The sequence below is a fragment of the Lycium barbarum genome, chromosome 12, assembly GCF_019175385.1.
Source record: "Lycium barbarum isolate Lr01 chromosome 12, ASM1917538v2, whole genome shotgun sequence".
Taxonomy (NCBI): Eukaryota; Viridiplantae; Streptophyta; class Magnoliopsida; order Solanales; family Solanaceae; genus Lycium; species Lycium barbarum.
The window spans coordinates 60,728,526-60,750,132 of record NC_083348.1 but is presented as its reverse complement, the minus strand read 5'-3'; the positions used below and the strand labels follow the sequence as shown (position 1 = coordinate 60,750,132).

Below are 21,607 nucleotides of genomic sequence, written 5' to 3'. Positions count from 1 at the left end.
CTTGCATTACCATGATTTACGCATAACTAATGGGTGACCAATATTTGGAGCATACATCAGATTATGACCAATATTTAATGATAGGATTCTCCTCATAGAAAATCGTTTCTTTTTTGTGGGTAGTCTTACTCTTCACCTCTTGTATACAACTTATATGCTAGGATTTGTGACATTATTTTAATAATTTCATCAAACGAAGTGATTTTGAAACTAAAATGACTACAAGGTCCTTAAGCATATGATGCATACATAACAGTCTGTAATTGTACATATTGTCACTTGGTAATAAAATCTTTACCAAAACCAGGAAAAAAAAAAGACTACTAGGTTGTCAAGAATTCTATTTTAGTAGGTTTTCTTGTTTCCTTTACGTATTACTATTATTGGACTCAAACTATATTCCCTCTAGGATTTTCCCGAGTTTATGTAGAGCCATGGTAAATACGGCAGAAGTCACTTTTGTTACCATGGGAAAGTGCTATCAAAACGCATGCCACTCCAATCATGGAGTAATAATTTAACCTACTAGAAAAATAGATCTTATTCCTTCTATGCATTGGCATATGATCAATGGATTTTCCAGAAAAACGACGCCTCACAAACATGTGAAGGAGAAAATCACATAAATTAGAAACAATATGACCAGATAAAGTTACATAATACGATACATTATGAAACAATATGTAACAACCATTCAAAGAAAGTGTTAATTAAAGGACCAGACAAAGTTCCAATAATATTGGATCAACATCTTAAGCTGAAATTCAAACATAGAAGATATCGCCACTCATGAGTCCCCTCGTCAGGTGTCACCGCTCATCCTAATAAGATAAAATGAAAAACAAAAACATGCAATTTTTCACTTTTTCTTTTCAGCCAGCATTTTCTTTTCCAAGTTGTGTTAATCTTCTAGCAAAAGTTTGGTCATTGTGGAAAGATCCAAGCGGTAGTTCTGCACTTATAACAAAATGGAGCAAAGGTCAATAACCAATATAACCCTTCTAACATGCACTCATTTAATAAAAACGCATATTCTAAGTATCACAGCAACTACCCCTAGCATATACAGAGAGAAGAACATAAACTACTGGAAGAAATTTGAACAATAAAATATTCTGTTTAAAAGGAAGGGTCAAGAAAATATGGTAGAAGGCTAGATAGAAGTGCACTCTACAAAATAAAAGGTTAGCTAATTAAATTTATGAGTTATGACTTATGAATTATGAATTCACCTTATTGCTACCCTTGGGAAATTGCAAACTAATGATGCAATGCTTATTGCAGAACATGATTGGATTAAGATGATTAGGATCACATTCAATATCAAACAAACTGAACCTTACAAAGGTTAAGTTAAAAGCCTCCAAAGGCAGCTTAATAAGAAAATGTTTCCCTTGACACTGATTAGGCTCATCCAAACCTCATCATAGTAGGAACAGTCAATCACTTCATGACGCCAGACTCTGGTAAATCCCGACCCTTGACTTAAGTATGCATGTTGCTACAGAATTTGAAGACACATTAAAAGTTGCTTACCAAGCTACCACTATCCCAACTCCATATCTTTCAATTCCCTTACTAGAACTTCACTACTGATCTCGTTCAGCAGGTGAAACTCTTTCACGTCCTCCTGATGGAAAATAAAATAAACAATTAAGTTTCTACTAAAATAGATCTCATGCTAATAACTACCAAGTAAGGAGTCGATTTATTTGAGACATCAGAACTTTCTTTTGTGAAGCAAGTTAGACGATAGTCCACTGTTAAAGTGGATATTTACTATGAACTGCAAGCTACAAAACACTACCAAATACTATGAATAAGGAACAAGTCGCCTATTCCTAGAACTCTACCCTTTTGCTACCAAGGGTCAAGTTCAAAAGATAAAATTTTCTATTTTTCATAAGGCAGTGGAAAATAACACAGCAACTATTCTCTAGTTTTGACTATTTTAGAGTTTTTCCAGTTAGCAAGAACTTACTCTGCAAACAAAATCGGCAGCAGCAGGCAGCACCTAGTTGTAAAACGACTTAGCTTCTCTTGTCAACCAGTGGCAAAAACTTGTCCACTGGATCAAAACCGCCTACAACCATTGCCAAAACCAACACCATTCTGACATGTGGGGGCTATAGGTGCTTCCATTTGGAAAGCGACTGCTCAATTGAAACTGCTGTAACCTAGACAATTCAAATCCTCCTGACTAAGTGCTTCAAATTAGCTACAGTCTCTCTTTGCTCAGCTCGTCCACAACCCATGTAAGCATCTTGCAAAATCGTTAAACATCTAGGATGCTCAGACTAGTTTGGTATTGGACCATCTACAATACAAATAAGTTTCTATGCACCTAGAGCCTAGGCACAAGATGTGACAACTCCCATGCTTCAATGTAGAATGTAACACGTTATCAGTCTTAAAAACACCAGAAAAAAAGAAGAAGAAAAACTTTAGTATCGACTAATGCTGACTCATCATTCAAATATCAGATATGCAGTGTACTAAGCAATTAAAGTAATTAACTAGAAACTAGTTAGAAAATAGAATTGCAACATATCCTTGGCATGATAACACAGAAAACCACTAGATAGTCAGATTTATAGAACACATCGTGACACACATAAAAATCTAAACTTATTGGCTTCCTAACCAAAATGTAAGAGTTATCAGTACTCGTGTTTTACCAATGAGTTACTCTTGCTATCTAGTGTTGAATTAATATTTCCAATAAACAGACATGTCAAACAGTATCTTATCTCACTCTTCTATTATAATAAAATACCAATAAATATATCTATTAACAACTTCTTTCTGGCTCTAACTAAAGAACTGCAGTCTATGGCACTCTAAAAACAGGACCAATATTAGAAGATTCATGTACGGTGAAGAACTGATCAGTGTTCAGGGGCATAAGGCTCCAGTAAGTTCCATTATTGTCTATACAACAGCTGTGCCATTTGATTTGGTAAGAACCCACAGGAAATGCTGAAACATCTAGCAAGCAGGCTGCAAATCCTTGCCCTTTCTCATTAGGATCAAAAAATACAACTTTATCCACGGCATAAATCCCTTCAGCACTTTCCATAGCATGTAATCCACTCCTCTTGGTAGAACCTGTTGTAAAGTGCAATAACTTGTCATTAAGGTCTACCATGTGATCACTTTTCCAAGCTTGACAGCTGGACTCTGGAACTTTCTTATCCCCGTTTGCACTAAATACTTGGAAGGATGTTCGTGAGTGAAGGATGCAGCACAATTTTGACACCTGAGACTGCTGGTCTGGAGATATATTTCTTAGTTGAATGCACAGATTTAGAGGGATCTGAAAGCCTGACAAGACAGATATATCATCCATCCTTTTACCATCTTCATTTGTTATGAAAAGCTCAGCAGAAATGGGGGACCTGCCATTTCATAGATCAATATCAGATTGGTATTATCTGATATCAAAATTAAACAATTTCAACACTAGAATCATTATATTTTGAATCAAACAGCTCTCAGAAGTTGTTTTCACTCAAATCCACTATTATTTCAAATGACCTGTTGCTATGTATTCCCATCCCACCGGAAACAATTTTATAAAAACGGACAATGGCATCTAAGCATGAGTAGGCTACCATATATAAAACAGACAAACAACACTAGAATATCTCAATAAATTCAATAATAGCTCCAAATCTTCTTATGATTGAAAAATCACGCAAGAAACTTCAGTTACCTGAATTGGAAAAAGTGTTTCGGAGTCCGGAAAGGGATCTGTATCCAGGAGGAAATAATGTTGAACAGCAACTGCAGAGCATCATGAGGAGCTCGGGATATACCAGTATTGTCATGTACGGTACTTGCTTGCAAATTAAGAAATCTTTGAACGAAATATCTACAAAGTTTAGAAACATCTCTTGCTTCAACACGAGTAGTAGATAATTCATTTTGGAATTCTTGCATTGAGCAACTGCTAGAGCTTCGACGGAAATTCAAAAGCTGCCGCAGATTTTTGCTAGTTTCTAAGTCTATATACCCCAGTCTCCTTAATAAGTCATGAACCAGCAGAGTACGAAATTGCTCCTTTGAGGTTTCAAGACCATATATACTACAGTCTTGTTTAGCATTGGAACTGGCAAAACAAAATGCTAAACCGGTACTGAAGGCTAAGAGTGAACAACTTAATCCAAGGTCAGAAACTATCTTCATAATTTTTCTGTCCATGCCAATGCATGATGTTGCTAAGAGATCAAATTCCTTTACTAGCCTCATGAACTGGGAAGAAGCGTGGGCAAGCAATTGCAACAAAGAGCTGAGTCCTTGCGAAGATTGCAAGTGCTGAAACAAAATCTTTTCCTCTATTTGTTTAGTACTTGTGGTGGCTTCTTGTGAAAACGAATTCATGCTCAATAATTTAAGTACATCTGCTACAGTTTTAACAACCTTTGATCTTAAAGTAATAAACCATCTCTGGAAACTATAAGTAAGACCAGAAACAGAGGCATCAAAAGCTTTCTCTAAAGAACAAAGCTTGTTGCAGGCCCCGACAACATTTTCAATGTGATTAACTGTCGTAATTTTCCCAGCAGTATTTCCAGAAATAGTAGTCCCAAGCAACTGGACTTGCCTTTCCAGTTCTGAAAGATGGGCTATGGATTTCAACCAAGAACAACAAATATCAGATTGAACCATAGGTATTAATTCCCCAAATATGTAGGCAACTACCAACCATGCACCACGACATGCAACATATTTTCCAAGCTTATAAGACGACCAATAATCTTTTTTATACAGAATTTCCTTCACACAATCAATAATAAGAATTTCATGCTGGGAAAGGGAACCATCATGTGAGAAAGAACTACAACGAGATAGGCGGAAATTCCTATTAGAAACCATATCTTCCCCTATCTCCAGCCACATACACTGATATGCAGCATGGAAGTGCAACAAGAGGTGATATATTAGGCGGATATAAGTAGGAAGTAAGCTGCACTGGTGCACGTGCTCAACCAGGTGCTTCATTCTGTTAAAGACTTGGGTGGCACCAGTAGTGGAAACATCCAGCACTTCAAAGTAAGTTATCAGAAGTTGGGATACATAAACCAAAACTCTGGATGCAATTAATGTATGGTTCTCTCTGTCAAGCTTTGTTATATGGTGATCTTCTGAGCTTGAATGTGTCATGCCAGTGAATTCATTGAGCATGCTGACCACATGTTCAATAACTATGCAGCTCTTATCCAGTACAATACCAGAGAGATCTCGATGTCCTTCAACCAGATTAACTAAAATAAGAAGTAAACTCTTTGTCTCCTGCTCCACCTCCGTGTCTGGATGAGGATTCTCTAGCACTAACTTTATTAGTTGGGAGACGCGACCGACTGTGAAAGTAATCATGTTAGATGCAACAATTGAACTAATTCCACCTGCTGCATCTTTCAGTGTTCCCAAAAGTTTGTCAAAAATACTAGCTAATACATGAACAGCGAAAACCCTCTCTGAGATAATTGGGGATAGTATTCTGAACTCGACAATTTGTATGAACTTGGAGAAAATAGTGAGGAGCTTTGTGCATGGAATTGTATCTAGGTTGGGTGGCAATATCTGCGAAGTGAGAGAATGTAAACAGTACTACTATGATGCCAATACCATAAATTTGACAGATGAAGAGGAAATACCTTGCAAAAAGCTTTTAGGGCTTCAAAATGCAAAGCTGGTGGAAAATCAGACTGATTTATGAGACCAAGCAACTTTAGAGTCATATTTGAACTGGCAGGGAAGTGATACATTCCTTTGGCTAAAATGAAACAAAGACATTTTAATGCCATAGCTTGCAGGCTCAAACCTCTTTCCTTATTCATAAATGAGAGAAGCAATTCCATCTGTAACAAAAATCCAAAGATAGATATGCAAAAAATCAGGTTGAAATACAATAGATGTTCTTGAGAACATAGTTAAGCAAATAAAAGTGTGTCCTCTCTATGAAAAGATCCTAAGTTCGAGTCTCACCGCCAACCCTTTATAAAAACGGATTTCCACGTGTTTGGCTCAGCCAAAAGAATCAAGCCCGCACGTGAAGGGGCATGATGATAATATAATTAAGCAAAATAAAAGTGTGCTCTTTCTAACCTATTTTGATCGGACCCTTAAAATATTGTCTCGACAGGGGTGTGTCGGATTTTCTCCAAATAGTGCACTTTTTGAGAATCCGACAGGGGGCGACATTTTTGGAGAGATCAAACAACATAGTTTCTAACAGCTTAAGCTTTTAGATGAGATGGCTACACACTTAAACAGATGTCCCTTTCGCTAGCATATAATCTATGATTCACGGCTCAGTCATGACTAAAAATCGCATGGCCTTTCCTATTAAATCAATCCTAAGCTAGTTGGTGTAAGTTAATATGGATCTTATATGTGTTGTGCCTTATTCGGGTTTTCATTCTAATATTACTAAAGAATTGGTCTTTTAAATCAAATTAGGGGTTCTATAAAGCTAGAGATTTTATATATTCCACTTATACTTACACTTGCAGACTCTTCTCTACAACCACATCCATGCATACAATGGTGTATTTGGAGGTTTACATAGGAGATGGCAAAACCATCTTAGACAATCTTCTCTCGTTTCCTGTTATATCCTGATTTTATCATTAAACATAGCTTATGACATTGTATAGTTGACCTCATGTTTATAATTTTAATTCCTAACACACCAGCTACTCACGCCATTTACCAACATATCCATCATTCGGTCTCAAGTGTCTTTTCAAAAAGTTAACTGGGAATCCGTTTTCTTAATTTTCCTTTATTACTGTTGCAGTTCTTTATCTTACCCTTTTAAGTGGATGATCTTGGGAACAAAACTTAGCTTCCATTACTTTTTTTTAAAATTCCTTCTCATTGTTGTAGTTCTCTGCCTTTTCTGTGTACGATGTTGTCATTAGAGACAATGAAAATCAAACAAAATCAGTAAAATCACATACCTGTATAGGAATTAGAGATGTCCATTTAAAAGCAATTTTGGAAAGTGAAACTAGCATCACCATAGAGAAGTCTTCCTCTGCAGATTCTCTGATAAGCTTCATGCCAGTCTGCAATATCAGAAACATCCACTTCAGTGCTGCAATAGAAATCTGAACTCACTTTTTCAAGTACACAAATGGTTAGACAATACAGTTCTGCTTGGTATCGTTGAAAACCAATTTAAATGAAACTGTAGGTTGTAAAAGAAACTAAAGCAATAGTCACAATTAATTAAGAGATGATAAACTGCATTTCATACATGAAAAAAAAATACATGCATTTCCCATGCATAATGTTGTAATATCTATGAGTGTTTACATTATGGTTTCTGAATAAAGTTAGTTCAAAAGCAAGCTCTTCTAGAACAAAACGAAAAGGGAAAGAAGGATAATGGGCCTGTGTAAAGTGTAATAAGAAAACCTACATGTGCTTGGTGGCAGAAACACATATTAAAGAGAAATACTGAACCTTATGAGCTTTATCCGCTAGTAAAATTGAACACTGCATTTTAGCAAAAGCATGTGCTCCTGCTAACCTTATAGCCCTTGGTGTTTCAGATGATGTCAACAGACCTCCAAGCATCTCCAGAAATACATAAGCAAAGTCATCAGCCAATTCAGAAAAGCATCCACCTGCAAACAAAGAAGCCTTTGCCTATAGATAGACGCAAAATGGTTGCACCAATCATTCATGCCATGAGTTAGAGGCAAATACAAACAATATGCAGTTGTTGTTACCTAATATCTGAACAAAAAACAGAAAGAATAGAAACACAAAAAAAGATGGTCAAATATTGACGACAAATTAAAAAGCAGAAAGTTCTCTATGGACAAAGGAGACAAATGATCAGAGTAATAGCCCTTTCACATCGATTAGGAATATCAGAAAGATGAGGAGGAGGGCAGTGAGGATGACAGTGAAGAAAGGAACCACAGGGAGTAGGGTCGTTGAGGAAGAGACTACTGAACACTTGATTGACTCCTTTTTCCCCTCAGAATTGATCATGTTGAAACTTCCACAGTTAGTGCAATTGCTAGAGGGAGCTTATCGTCGAGGAGCATAATTTTTCATAGGAGGCTAGATGATCAGACCTTTAAGGGGCATAAAAAGCAATTCCAAACATAATTCTCTTGGAGTTTCGCAATGATCCATCCCTAATACGGTTAAAGGCATTAAATCCTAATGCTCTTTCAAGACTTAAATTTTTTAAATCTATTCATCACCTATCTTTTGTCTGTCTTCAAGTGTTTGTTAGCAATGCCAAGATTGAAGGATTTAGGAAAGAACTTTGTTTCAGCCATTGTTCTCGTGACGAAAATAGGAACTGTAGATTTTTCGGAGTTCAATTTCGACTTTCAGTTCATTGAAGATCAAAAGAACAACATGTGAGTATTAAACTTAAACATTATGAACATTAACTCTCCAGCTTTATAACTTGCATAGTTGCATTTAACAAATGCACAGCTAGAAAGAGATTGTCTTTATGGGGGCAGGTAAGCGCCTCAACAGGAAAATTAGAAGGTCTATGACACATAGGGAAGACTTTAATTTTATATTTTCCTCAGAAGAAAACTCGAGAGGACTGCCTTACGGATCAGGAAGAAGTTTTGATAATTATATATCGACACCTAGAACCAGATTTGGGATCCGGTGCTTCCTTTCAAAGTCTACTTTTTCATGTGGAGATTTTTGTAAAGAAGCTACATGAGGTTATATTCAGATATTTTGGCACAACATTATCTGTGTGTTCTACAAGTTCCAAATTAGAAACCATGTAGACTGGAGAGCTTATGTATGACTTGAGAGTTAGCTGCCAAAATCTGGAAATTAGCAATTACTTGTAGACATATTTGGGGTAAAATGACAGAATAATCTCGATCATTCATACCCTACAATGCTGGTGGGTCTGCCCCAAAAGGTAATGCTCTTCAGCACACCTTGCTCCAGATCATCCCTATAATTGTGTTTTGGGAACTTGGGAAACTCGAAGTGCAAGCAGATTTTCCAACCAAAAATGTGTTAAAGACAGGGTGCAACATCAGATGAACCATTTTGAACTTCTATACCTTAATAACGGCTTCCCTAAACTGAATCTTAACAAGTAGTGGATATTCTGTTGTGAACATATTCTCTCATACAAGCCACCTTATGTACTTTAAAGTTGTTTAGCGGGAAAACACAGTCAGCAATTTAAGCTAATTTTTTTTTCTTTTGGACAAGGTAAAGATCAGCAATTACGCTAATAATGTCAATATAACATATAGCACTCAGTAAGATGGACAGATCTTACCTCCAGAATATGCGTTGAGACCAAGCTTGAAAGTATGAGGTATCTAACATCAGCGCTATCTTTCGCAATATGAGCCCAGAAACCAAATAGAGCTAAAGCCAATGCTCTCTCTTCATCGTTTCCAGAGTCGAATACTATTTTTATTCTAGTCAAAAGTTCGCTACAGCTATCTAAATTATCCTTTGAAAGGATTCCCTCATCTTTTCTCCCCTCACTCCTCAATCGTCTTCTCTGCTTGAGCTCAGACAAGAAAATCTTCACTATGCAAAGCTTCATTTGTTTGTCTCCCGACCTGAATGCATCCGCAAGACTAAGAAGGACAGCATTTGCAAATAGCTTATCTTCCCCAGGAGTTAAGCCGAATATTTTGTACTCAGCAGCATGAAGATTTGACTCTCTACTCCACCACTCAAGTCTTGGCCCAATATCTAGTATGGCTCTGGTAGATTTACCTAACGATCGTGGGAAAGAACAGACAAGTATCACTCAGAGACTATAATAGAGGAGTATTACAAAATGGTTTAAACCAAACAATGATTCTTCACAACATATAAGATACATTAACAATCAAACTGCAATCCTCATTGAAAAAAAAATTACGAACAAAAGAAGTTCTTATAGAAAAGGACTTTGAACCTGTTAGGCCAAGCTACCCAAATCAGCTTATTTTGAGAAATACTTCTTATCAAAAGTGTTTTTTCCTAAGAAGTGTTTTGGAAGAGTCGTAATTTGTCTTTGGCTAAATCATTTGAGAAATGTTTTTGTTATTAGTTCGTGTCACACCAGTATTTTCAGAAAAGTGCTTTTAAGTATCAATTTATGAAAAAGGAAGATAATATTACCCCCCGTATCAATTTATGTGGCACACTGCACACTTTCCTTTTAGTCTTATCCCAAAAAGAATGTCACATTTCTATATTTAAAAACTTCTACAGCCACACAAATATATAAGGGTTGTTTTGGACCACAAATTTCAAAATTCTAAATGGTGCCACATAAATTCAAACAGAGGGAGTAATTAATTTTGTAAAGACGAACTTTTTATATGGGTAATTTGTGCCAAAAAAAATCAAAAAGCACTTTTGGAGAAGATACTTTTATCAGCCTACACTACTCAGAATCACTTATTTCTACATCAAACGGTTGATCAAACACCTAAATTCTCTAAAATAAGTGTTGTTATTTTGAAAAATAAGCACTTTTACCTTTCGGGCTATTAATGTGATTGATAAAATTAGAAGTATAACTGACCAGGTTTATTAGAACGGAGGCCCTTTTCAAGGTCTATGCTCCATTGCATCGCACAAGCTGATGGAGTTCTCTCCATTATTGCTTCTCTTTTATCTGACAATGAACTTGAGACGGAACAAAATTCGTCTAAACTCCATGGATATTACTGCAAAAGAAAAGAGAGAGAGAAACCTGCAAAAGAAAACATTATGCCATTAGAAAGAGACCAGATTCTTTTCCTATCTCCAGATTAATTTGACAAACTAAAATAATCGTATCCATATATACTTAGCCTTCTATTTTACCTTTGATAAGTCACCTTTTTATGTCACTATAAAAATCATTAAAATGTTTTTTTGCCTTCAAAAAAAAAAAAGGAGAGAGGAGGGGGGGGGGGGGGGGGGTCACTAAAAAGCTCCCAACTCCCTCACAGTTCCTCAGTAGATGAGCAATCAATTCAATCAACTAAAGGTAAATACCAAGTTAGCTGGAGTCTGCTATGTAAATATTCAGTCTTCATTCTGATCTGTTGAGGTCCATGTAATTCAAAGACTAACATAATTCGTCTCAGAAAGTAAAGGTTTCTTGATATCACAATTTATCCCTACAACAAGACATACAAGTGTCTAACCAAACTTCAGACATACCAATCCTAACATAGGCAAGGGTAAATAATCTTAATTACACAAAAATCATATGATGACGTACTATTGACATAAAATAATAACTATAAGTTGTATATGTGAATGTATTAAAAAATTGCAGTACTAGTAGTAGTTACCAGTTAGAAGTGGAAACTTTAAACAAAAGGAACTGCAGAGCAAAAGAGCCCAAATCCTTGCGAGGCGTGGGAGAAACCTGCAAATTACTGCAAAAGAAAAGAGAGAGAGAGAGAGAGAGAGAGAGAAACCTGCAAAATTCGCGCCGTCGAAGGAGAAGCTGGAGTGAGCGAGATACATCAAAACTTAACTAAAGGTAACTATTTTAATCAGTACAAGTCAAAACTCACTTAAATTTGTGATTAAGTTAATTGAGGTCCAAAATATATCTTTTAATTTTTTTTAATCTTTTACAAAATACAAAAACACCCAAAACACCCACTCACTATATAAAAAAAAAAAAAAAAAAAAACGTTCCTCTCCCCACGACTCTCCACTTCTTCCATGTTTCAAATCAAAAGTTGTTCATCTCAACCAAAACTCCCCACTTCTTCTATTCTTCTCAAAATTCTTCTTCTTCTTCATGTCCCACCCGCTGTTGTTGCTTCTTCTTCAACATCGTCTCCCCCCCCCCTTACCACCCCACCCCACCCACTGCTGTTGCTTCTTCTTCAACATCAAGGTAAAGTTTTTCTTTCACTTGTTCCAAAAGTTATTCTAGAAATTGATGATTTTGGCTATAGAAAAAGAAGAAGAAGGACATGGGTTTGTCTTCAGTGTTGTTTATTTTGTTGTTCCATATTTGAGAAACCCTTATTTGGGGTATTTGTTTCACTTGTTGGGGTTTGTGCTGTTGTAAATAATGTATGTTGTTGTCAAAATTATAGTTTTTTGTTCTTATTCTCCATAGGATTTTGAAAAAATGGCTTGCAATCTTGTTGACTTTTTTCAACAGATTCATAAGTTGCTGCAGCAACTTCAACACTTGTTTGACAGTCGCAAACATCTGCTGAGGTTGCTTGCTTTGAAAACCCCTATTTGGTGTATTTTGTAATGAAATATTGTTATTGGTGTTGTTGTCCTGCTATGGTATGGTTTAGGAAAAGAAAGGATTTTATCCAATAGGTGATGAACTTGGGGCAAAACAATTGTTACACATACATTTGGTGTATTTTGTTTAACTTGTATGGTTGTGTGTTTGCAATGAAGTAGATGGTTTTGCTGTTGTCTTGGAAATAGATGGTTGTTTTCCGGTTTGGTTCAGGGTTTAGAAAAAGTTTGGATAAAATCCATATTGTTGTTGTTGTTGTGTATTTGTAGTGAAATAGATGATTTTTCTGTTGTTATCCTGTTATGGTTCAGGGTTTAGGAAAAGATATCCAACAAATGGTTTTTTTGTTCTTGTTCTGATATTTATCTGGTTCTGTTTGTAGAAGATAACCAACAGATTTGGAGTTGTTGCAACAAGTTTAACAAGTAGACAATCTGTTGCAATAACTCACTAATATGTTGGACATAGCTTTAGTTATTTGGTTATGTTTGTAGGATATATCCAATAGATTTGTAGTTGTTGCAACAAGTTATCACGACCCAACTAGAGGGCCATGACGGGCACCCCGGAGCTAACCCACCGGGCACCTCTCATCATACTTTCACAATCATATCTAAGGTGAGCCATATGGCCTATTCATAATCTCTATGCATTAATAACACAATTTCCATCGAGCTAAGGCACTTTTATTCCAACATCAACAACTATGCCCATATATACACAAGCCGACAAGGCTAAAAGACATCTAGCTCTATACAACTATCTACGAGCCTCTAGAAAGAGTATATAACATCATAAAGACGGGATGGGACAGGACCCCGCTATGCCCATATATATATGTACACACAAAAGAATAATACCAACAGTTGCAGCTCCCAATCAAATGAAGCTCCTCTAGACAATCACTGATAAGGCAGCCTATGGGTGGAGTCTGTCTCCCTGTCCACCTGCGGGCATGACGCAGCGTCCACAACAAAAGGACGTCAGTACAAACAATGTACTGAGTATGTAAAGCATAAGTAATAACATGATAAAAGCATGAATGGTAACACAAGATGAAAGAGCCATTAGATAGAAAAGCTATTTGTACCTCCTAAGGTGTTCATCATATTTTCTTACCCCTTCCTTCGAAGGAGACCTTCCATCTATATATATATATATATATATATATATATATATATATATATATATATATATATATATATATATATATATATAATTAGCATCACCATTATGACGTACCCGACCTTAATAGGACTCGGTGTGTAACATACCCGTCCATAATAGGACTCGGTGTATAACATACCCTGCCATAATAGGACTCGATGTTATTCATACCCAACTGCAGTGGTGTGTGCGCAATAGATATCATACTCGGCCATATAGGACTCGGTGTGAAGCATACTCGGCCACAAAGGGACTCGGTGTTATAACATAGCTTTATATACATAAATATCCATATAGAATTAGATAAGTAAAAGCAACATCACCATCATCATTTTTTTACTATATCTCTCCTTTGGAAGATCAATTATCATAAGATGGAATCAATTATTTCATGGGAGTACCAAGAACTATGAGCTGTAGTGATTCTAGAGATGAAGTCGTCATAGAAGATTTTTATAGATTTCCACGTGAAGGTATACAACAATGGGATCATGCCTTAAGAAAAAGGGGTTAGCTTTACATACCTTTATGTCTTCTTAACTACTTAACGTTCACTTCCAAAGCCCGAGAAATCTACATTTAAGAGGGTTCATACCAAAGTTAGGCTTCAAAGACACCCTTAAGTTCAAACTAGTATAATTCGTAAGCTAGCGAAAATTGGGCAGCATTTTCCCTATTTCATCTACTTCTACCAAATTCCAAAACAACTCCCAAACAACAATGACATTATTAACAATACCATAATCAAGAGACTTCATGCAATTTAGGCATTATTCAATCCCCAAAACTCCTTTTCATGATCATTCATAACAATAGCTACAACACCACACCCCATATACGTACATACAACGCTTCCCCAACTTCATTAGCTTCACCCACATCAAAATTATACTCATAACATGCCAAGAATCACAATTCAAGTAAACTTCTTGTTCATAATATCCTCAAATTCATACTTGAACTCTATTTTCACTTTTCTTCTTCCTTCGCCCACATGGTATAACAATTAAATAACCTTAACCATATGTAAAAGATGTAAAATCTTACCTTAATCACTCAAGAACAAGTCTTGGATCAACTTACTCCACTAAAGTGAAGTTCTACAAACCCTAGCAAACTTCTTAGCACTTAAATCTCTTGATTCTCTTAGATTTGGCTTAGATTAGTTTATAGACTTAGAGAGAGGTTTTGGAGAGCTCAAGAATTTGATTTGGGAATAAAATGAACTCAAATGGGGTGAAATGAAATATATAAAGCGTCGCTTAAAATCCTGTCGGGCAATCCTACGCCCACTTTGGCGGACCGTCAAAATTCTTACGGTCTGTCAAAGTTCACCGTCAAACTACCCAGCCCAACATGGCTCACGGTGATGGTTATACGGTGGTGCTCCACCATTTGACGGGTCATCTAATGTTTTACGGTCCGTCAAAGTGTCCCCAACGGATAAGTTACTCGTTTCAATTCGTTTGACTCCCAATCATTATGGAACCTTCTTGCACTTGTATAACACTTTATTAACCATCTAAGAGGCCCTATGGCTCCTTCTCAAGTCATTACTAGACAAGTATAACTCAATCGTTGCAAAATCGTCCCAAACATGACTTACATTCTACTTCCTTTTACAAACTTAATCCCACCGATTCATATGACTTCAAAATCTTAATATACTCACTCAAAGTTATCAAATACCCTCTTTGATCTCACATGGACTTAATGTCCACTTTAGGCTCGCGTTAGTCTACTCATGGTTCAAACGACCCAAAATTTTCGAGATGTAACCCAAGTTCTACACTTGTTGCAACAAGTAGACAATGTGTTGCAACAACTACAAATTTATTGGATATAGCTTCAGTTATTTGTTTGTAGAAGATATCCAACAGATTTGCAGTTGTTGCAACAACTACAAATCTGTTGGATATAGCTTCAGTTATTTGGTTCTATTTGTAGAAGATATCCAACAACATAATCACTGATTCAACAACTGAAGAATTTGTTGTAACAACTGATTGAGTTTCTGCAACAACTTAATCACCTGTTGCAACAGATTCTTCAGTTGTTGGAAAATCCTGTTACTTATTGTATTTTGTTTGATCAAATGCTGCACTTTTTTTTGCCTGTTTACTTTGAATGATGCACTAATCAATTGAAACTGTTTTTTATTTTTCTCCTGTGTGTATATAAAATGTCTCCAACTAAAAGAAAAGTTGAGAAATCAATTGAGGGTCATACAGATAATTAGAAAAAGCTAGGGTGCAATCGTCATTAGAGGAGCTTGCTGTTTTAGCAAAATCTATTTCTGAATCAGCAAATGTAGAGAAAAGAGATAGTCAAATTTGTTGACACCCAATTTTGTCCCACCTTTCCTCCAAAATACCTATTTTTCGCTTCTAATATTTTGGCAACTTTAAAAAAATAATTATTTGCATTTTTTACTATAATTAGCTTTTATTAATACCGGCATTTCATTATCCTGTCATTATCTTTTACTACCGTCACTACTACCATTATTATTATAATAATAATAATAATAATAATTATTATTATTATTATTATTATTATTATTATTATTATTTTGTTATTAGTATTATCATTATTATTACCAGTATTATCATAATTATCATTTCAGCATTTTTTATCATCTTACGCACACGCATCACATTTATCTTCGCATAATTAGATAACAACATTTACTTACTGTTGAATTTCAAATATTATTGCACTGCTATTATGACGGCATATAATTTTTATCCGAGTATTAGTAATTGCACATTTTATATTAAGTAATTTAAATTGGTCTTTTATTTAAATTTAGAGGCCAAGCTATTTCTTGCACTCAGTCCGTATTTCGACTTACCGGACCCCAAATCAAAGCCCGATTAATTCCTAATATTTTTGGACTAGACCATATTTTTGTCCCAAAATTTTAGATCAGTCATTGTCTTAATTCACTAGCCCGTTCTTTAAATACCCAGTCTAAAAATCGACCCGGTCCACAAATGGACCGGGTCCGGCCCATTTTCCATTCAAAAATAAGGGGAAACACAGTGTTTCCCCTTCAGATTTTTTCCGCCACCACCTCTTCCATTCTCCGCCTCCTCTCCTCCTTTCCACTTCATTTCCCCCCGTCGCCTCCTCGTCTTCACCCGCCACCCATCTCCGCCGACATCATCAACACCCCCACTCGTCATCAACACCCCCACTCACCATCGACACCACGCATCCACACCCAACATCTCTGTCACACCCACGCTCCCCATCGACACCCCACTCACCTCCGACATCTCTGTCACAACCATCGACTCCACCCACCCGACACCTCTGCCACACCACTATGGCTTGTTCCCCATGCCACTATCTTTCCTTACGTTGCCACTGCTACACCCACGTGACCGCTGCCACCTCCATCTCTGACCTCCCCCATCCCTGTCATCTCCACGCCATCCTGTTCCCCATGCTTTCTCTTATTTTTATTTTATTTTTTCTCAGCAAAAAAAAGGGTATAAAGGGTGGCGTTTCGAAACAAAAAGGGAGGAGAGAAAAAAAGAAAAGATCGAGATCGGAGAGGAGGCCTTTTTTTTTCGTCTGGTGAAACCCCCTTAGAACCCGAATTCTTTTGTGAATTCTTCCAAGAACTATGTCTTTTTAGTCATAGAAATCCTCGAAATATCGAATTTCTTCAGCATCTGTTTTGGGTTCGAAGTATACACGAATTCGGAGTTCTTAGTATCTCGAAGAAAATCTGAAGTGTTCGAGGTTAGATTTGAGACCCCGTACCCACTTCGCTGCACTCGAAAGAGGTAATTTCTCCTCCTTTAAGCCATTTTTTACAGCCGGATCTATATGTAATATCTATTTTGTTTGGTGTTCAGACGAGCTCGTTTTAGTTTGTGTGTGTATGGATCTTATTTTTGTTTTATTCCATGTTGATGAATATCCGTGGTTGATTGGTTGACATTAATGACTAGTTTATCACTGTTCAGCAGCTTTGGCACTATAGGTCTGTTCTATTCTAGTCTAATGCAAATGTCGTTCGCTTATGTGTCGACTCAGATGTTATCGTATTATTACTTTAATGTTCGCTATGATTAGTCTTGAAACACATCAGTAATCTTTATATGAGTCTGGATATTACTAATCCACGTATTTATGGATGCTGTCTAGTATCTTATTTGAACGATGTTTCATGTTTAACCCATTCTAGTCATGTATTCTCATGCAGTCATGACCTACTTAAATCATTAATTTCCTCATATACCTAGTGCTTCTTTTTAGCCTGATCTTGCCTGTGCATTTAACTGTTGTCGCCTGTTATACTGCAAGTTTGTTAGCATGTTCATTAGATGATAGTTTGTGCACTCTGTTGGCACAGTAGCATGCTTAAAGATCAAATAGCCATGTGGTTCCTCTTTGTTTGACCCTTGTTTGAGTTTGAACCAGTGTAAAGAGGGGCTCATTAATCTGTATGTCTTGTATGTGATTAAGGGTCTTTTCTTTATTGAGAATGATACATGTCTACTGCTTCACATGACTTAAAGCTGCTTGCATCTCACCACCAGTAGACTTTAAAGTTAAAAAAATGTATGCAGATCTGCTTGGGACCTGTCTGAACTAGGATTATGAGTCACTTTGGGATAGTTTATTGAATAAGATTTCACTAGTAGATGGTTAAGTAGTGGATGCTCTTCTTTTCAAAGGAGTCAACATTGGTTCTTTAAAACTGTTTGATCACCTTATGTTCAGTTTAATTTGTTTGCATTACATTTGATTGTTTTTTTTCGGAAAGAATGAATTTCAAGATGAGATTAGGAAAAGGTAAAGTCAAATTCTGGGGTTTTCTTTTGAGTTGCGCACTATTTGACATAAGTTGATTGCCATGGATGTTTGTACTTCCCTGTTTGTTGTCACCTTACTTAAAAGACAAAAGAGGAGTCCTGGGGTTTGCTAAGTGTCCTGCTAAGTATCTGATTGTCTCTCTTGACCAGGAATTGTTGGCATGAATTGGCCAACCTATTTTTTCCAAAAAAAAACCTACTTATTTTGTAATAAGCTTAGTAAACAGGAAACCAATTCTAGCTTCTCTCATTATCTGGTAAAAAATGAATAAGGATTAATGACCTCCTGGAGTCCATTAGACTAAAATGATGATCTTTCTTTCTTGTCCCATCCTTAACTGATCTGTGGCTTCCTGATAAGTTCATTGTTATAGCTTGTTGTGTGGTTGCTGAGTATTAAAAGGAAGAGCAAAGCTTAACAGAGTTGGGATCTAGATCTTAACTCTTTGAAAAGAAGTCATCTGATCATTGGAATTATTTAAATCTCTTTTTTTCTTTCAAAGGCATAATTGATTTCCTACCCTTTACCCCTTTCTGTGATTTATAGCATATGCAGGTTTTGAATTCATCTATGCATTCCTGATATCATTTTGAACTCGATACTCCCTCTGTTTTTGTCTCTATAATGCACGCGTGTATGCCGCCTCCTGTAACTTTTAAAATTCGTCTTAATGTGTGCTTTACAGTTTGAATTGGGTTAAACCATGCCAAGGATAAATTGATAAGTATAAGTTGATTGCCACTCAGTTTGTACTTTCTTTTTTATGTGTTATGTTAGTATCTTGGAACACAGGCAGTGCAGCATTTGTTGTATGATTTGGAATATTTTGAAGTCTTTTGAATGAAGGAGTGAAATACATGTTAGTTAAGTCATGCATACATTCGGATATCAATACATCTTCCTGTTAGAATCTTGCGTATTTTGCAAGCACGTCTCGTTGAAGTGTGTATACGTAAGGTATACTTAAGATATACATATAATATACGCAATCTACTGGTTTGACTGAGTTATATTTCATATGGTTAGTATATCTCACTGATTGTATACTAATCTCCTTTTCCTTTCATTTTTTGCATGACCACCACATACGAGTCCGAGGGACTCGTTCTTCTTCCACATTCAGTGTTGGGCTAAAAGCCCAACAAAAATCCTTCTCTCGAGTCAGCCCACCCGCAGCAGAAATTTAAAAGGGAATTCTGGGCCAAGGCCCACTAGACAGGAACAGCCCACCAGCAGCAGATCAGCAGCCCCATAGTGGGCTGGCCCATTCAATTTATTGCCCTTTCATTTTATTTTGTGCTCATTGACTTGTATTAGGCAACTAACTTTTAATTTTGGATAAATCCGGATGAATTAGTGGGTTTAGTTAGAGAATGGGTAGTTAGTTTAAGGAAAATAACAAAAAAAAATATTTGTAAACACCTTTAAGGTTATCTAAGTTATGCATACATTTAGCCGAATGTAGTTAATAAAACATAATTCTGTTTATACTTCTAAAAAATGCAAAGTTAAGTAGTATCACCTAGGGTAGTTTGTTTAGGTATTTATTAAAACACTGCACAAATTCGCGTTTTCTTCTATTTTTATTCAAATCTTATTTTAAATAGTTTTTATTATTCAGAGTCATTGTAACACCTATAAGTTAGTTTGAATGGCGCTTGAAGTTTCTCTTTATGCAAATTATTATATTTTCTACAAACCCCATTCTAAATAGCGTCTTTACTTAAAGTCTTAGCAACTTTTATAAGTTTTATTTTAAAGGGCATCTAAAATCTTCTTTTATGCAAATTATTATATTTTCTTTAAATCTTATCTTAAGCAATATTCTCATATTTTTTTTTCTTAAAACCTTAGTGATATTTCTTAGCTTCTTTTCTTAAAATTTCAAGCATCTTTAACATTAATTCATTAACCTAAGTTTGGTCGGATAACCGTAAGTTAACGGATTCTAAAGGATGCCTAACCCCTTCCCTTTAGGATAATATAGAACTCTTACCTAGAATAATATTGGTTAAGCAGACTATTATTAACAGAGGTGTAGTTAACTTTACCTTAGTTAATAATTAGGTGTCCTATTTCACCGTAAAATCAATTAGGTGGCGACTCCTTAAAATAAATAATATAGGAATCTCCAATATGTTGTACTCTGCTTCAACCCGGTTAAAATAGGGTATAACAAAATTGACAATCAATCCTCAGAAAGAGATAAAGAACAGAGCAAAGAAGCAGTAGATACAATTGAAGAAAGTGAATAAGAACTAGAAAATTAAGAAACTGATGATGGAAATAAAGGAGATGGAGTAGATGAAGATGATGAAGATGATGAAGAAACTGAAAAGGATAATGCTTTAGAAAATATAGTTCACTTGTTGATAACGTCCAAATACAATCCTCAAAGAGAAAGTGTACATGGTCGTATGCAATATAATTTACCCAACTATGAGTCGGGGTCGATCCCACAGGGAATAATATACTAGGCGATTTAAACAAGTAAGGAATTATCACTTTCTACGCTAAGCCAAACACTTGATATTATTTTGGTTTTTGAGAAAGTTATACCTAATGCGAAAATATAAACTAATCTAGAAAGCGGGTAAAATAATCAATGGCCACAAGTATGGATAAAAAGGAAATTACGCTCAAGTAACGATCCAATGTATTTCACGATTTTACAGAATCGTCTAGTAGATTGGGCATAGATCCCAACAGACCTTCCATTGACGAGGTCATCAAGGTTTTCAGTATTGACAAGTATGGCATGAGGATACCGTTGAATGAAAATAATGATTTGTCAGTTGATCTTGTGGTCAAATCAGGCATGGGCAAGAGCTTTGATAAGTTTAGAATAATTCTTAAAAAGCAGGGGTTGGAGGATTTCTTTAGGAATAGCTGTTTTGGGTTGTATTTGGATTTTCCTGAAGAGACCGATGCACCGTTTCAAATGACAATCGTATATGGGCTTATGGAGCGTAGGATTATTTCGGAAGCAAAGGGTGAGCTTTAGATTTATTACTGTGGCATGCCGGTTTGCTTTGGCATGAAAGAGTTTGCCATAGTTACCAGCCCGAGATCTCATCTTTGTGAGCTTCTTACGGTTACATTGAAGAAGCCAGCCCGGACTAGCAAGGCTGCCAAAAAAGCCAAGAAAGTAGGAAAGGGTGGAAAAGGTAAGAATGAGACTGATTTGGTTGAGTTAGTTGGAAAAAGCTACAAAGGGGATAAGCTGATTGAAGATTTGCAGTCCAAAATCATGTAAAAAAAAAGCATAAGCAATCCTTGTGCTTAGTTTGGTTTGTGCATTGTGTTCTTATGGAAAAAGACACAAGTGTCAACACACCACTTGGTTTGCTTAAACTTGCGGAGGACTAT

The 21,607-nt window shown here is 36.2% G+C and overlaps 2 protein-coding genes across 2 annotated transcripts; both read right to left on the bottom strand.

Moving 5' to 3' along the window:
• Window positions 1-586: 586 nt before the first annotated feature.
• Window positions 587-5,571, bottom strand: LOC132623241 (uncharacterized). Its single transcript, XM_060337972.1, has 4 exons — window positions 3,716-5,571; window positions 1,982-3,398; window positions 1,537-1,630; window positions 587-952 (listed from the first exon to the last, which is right to left on the bottom strand). The coding sequence occupies exons 1-2, from the start codon at window positions 5,377-5,379 to the stop codon at window positions 2,831-2,833; spliced, it is 2,232 nt and encodes a 743-aa protein (XP_060193955.1). The 5' UTR covers window positions 5,380-5,571; the 3' UTR covers window positions 587-952; window positions 1,537-1,630; window positions 1,982-2,830.
• Window positions 5,430-10,723, bottom strand: LOC132623242 (uncharacterized). The gene is made up of 6 exons (XM_060337973.1): window positions 10,550-10,723; window positions 9,299-9,750; window positions 7,477-7,662; window positions 6,969-7,076; window positions 5,661-5,864; window positions 5,430-5,567 (listed from the first exon to the last, which is right to left on the bottom strand). Exons 1-6 carry the CDS (start codon window positions 10,623-10,625, stop codon window positions 5,454-5,456), a joined length of 1,140 nt encoding a protein of 379 aa, XP_060193956.1. The 5' UTR covers window positions 10,626-10,723; the 3' UTR covers window positions 5,430-5,453.
• Between the last annotated feature and the right edge of the window lie 10,884 nt (window positions 10,724-21,607).

Bases quoted from the DNA above. Each gene is read 5' to 3' on its own strand.
- LOC132623241 (XM_060337972.1), bottom strand. From the start codon at position 5,379: ATGATTACTTTCACAGTCGGTCGCGTCTCCCAACTAATAAAGTTAGTG. The intron at 3,399-3,715 runs GTAACTGAAGTT...ATGAAATGGCAG, and splicing joins AAACACTTTTTCCAATTCAG to GTCCCCCATTTCTGCTGAGC.
- LOC132623242 (XM_060337973.1), bottom strand. From the start codon at position 10,625: ATGGAGAGAACTCCATCAGCTTGTGCGATGCAATGGAGCATAGACCTT. The intron at 7,663-9,298 runs GTAAGATCTGTC...GTCTATCTATAG, and splicing joins TCTCAACGCATATTCTGGAG to GCAAAGGCTTCTTTGTTTGC. The intron at 5,865-6,968 runs GTATGTGATTTT...TTTTTGTTACAG, and splicing joins CATCTCTAATTCCTATACAG to ATGGAATTGCTTCTCTCATT.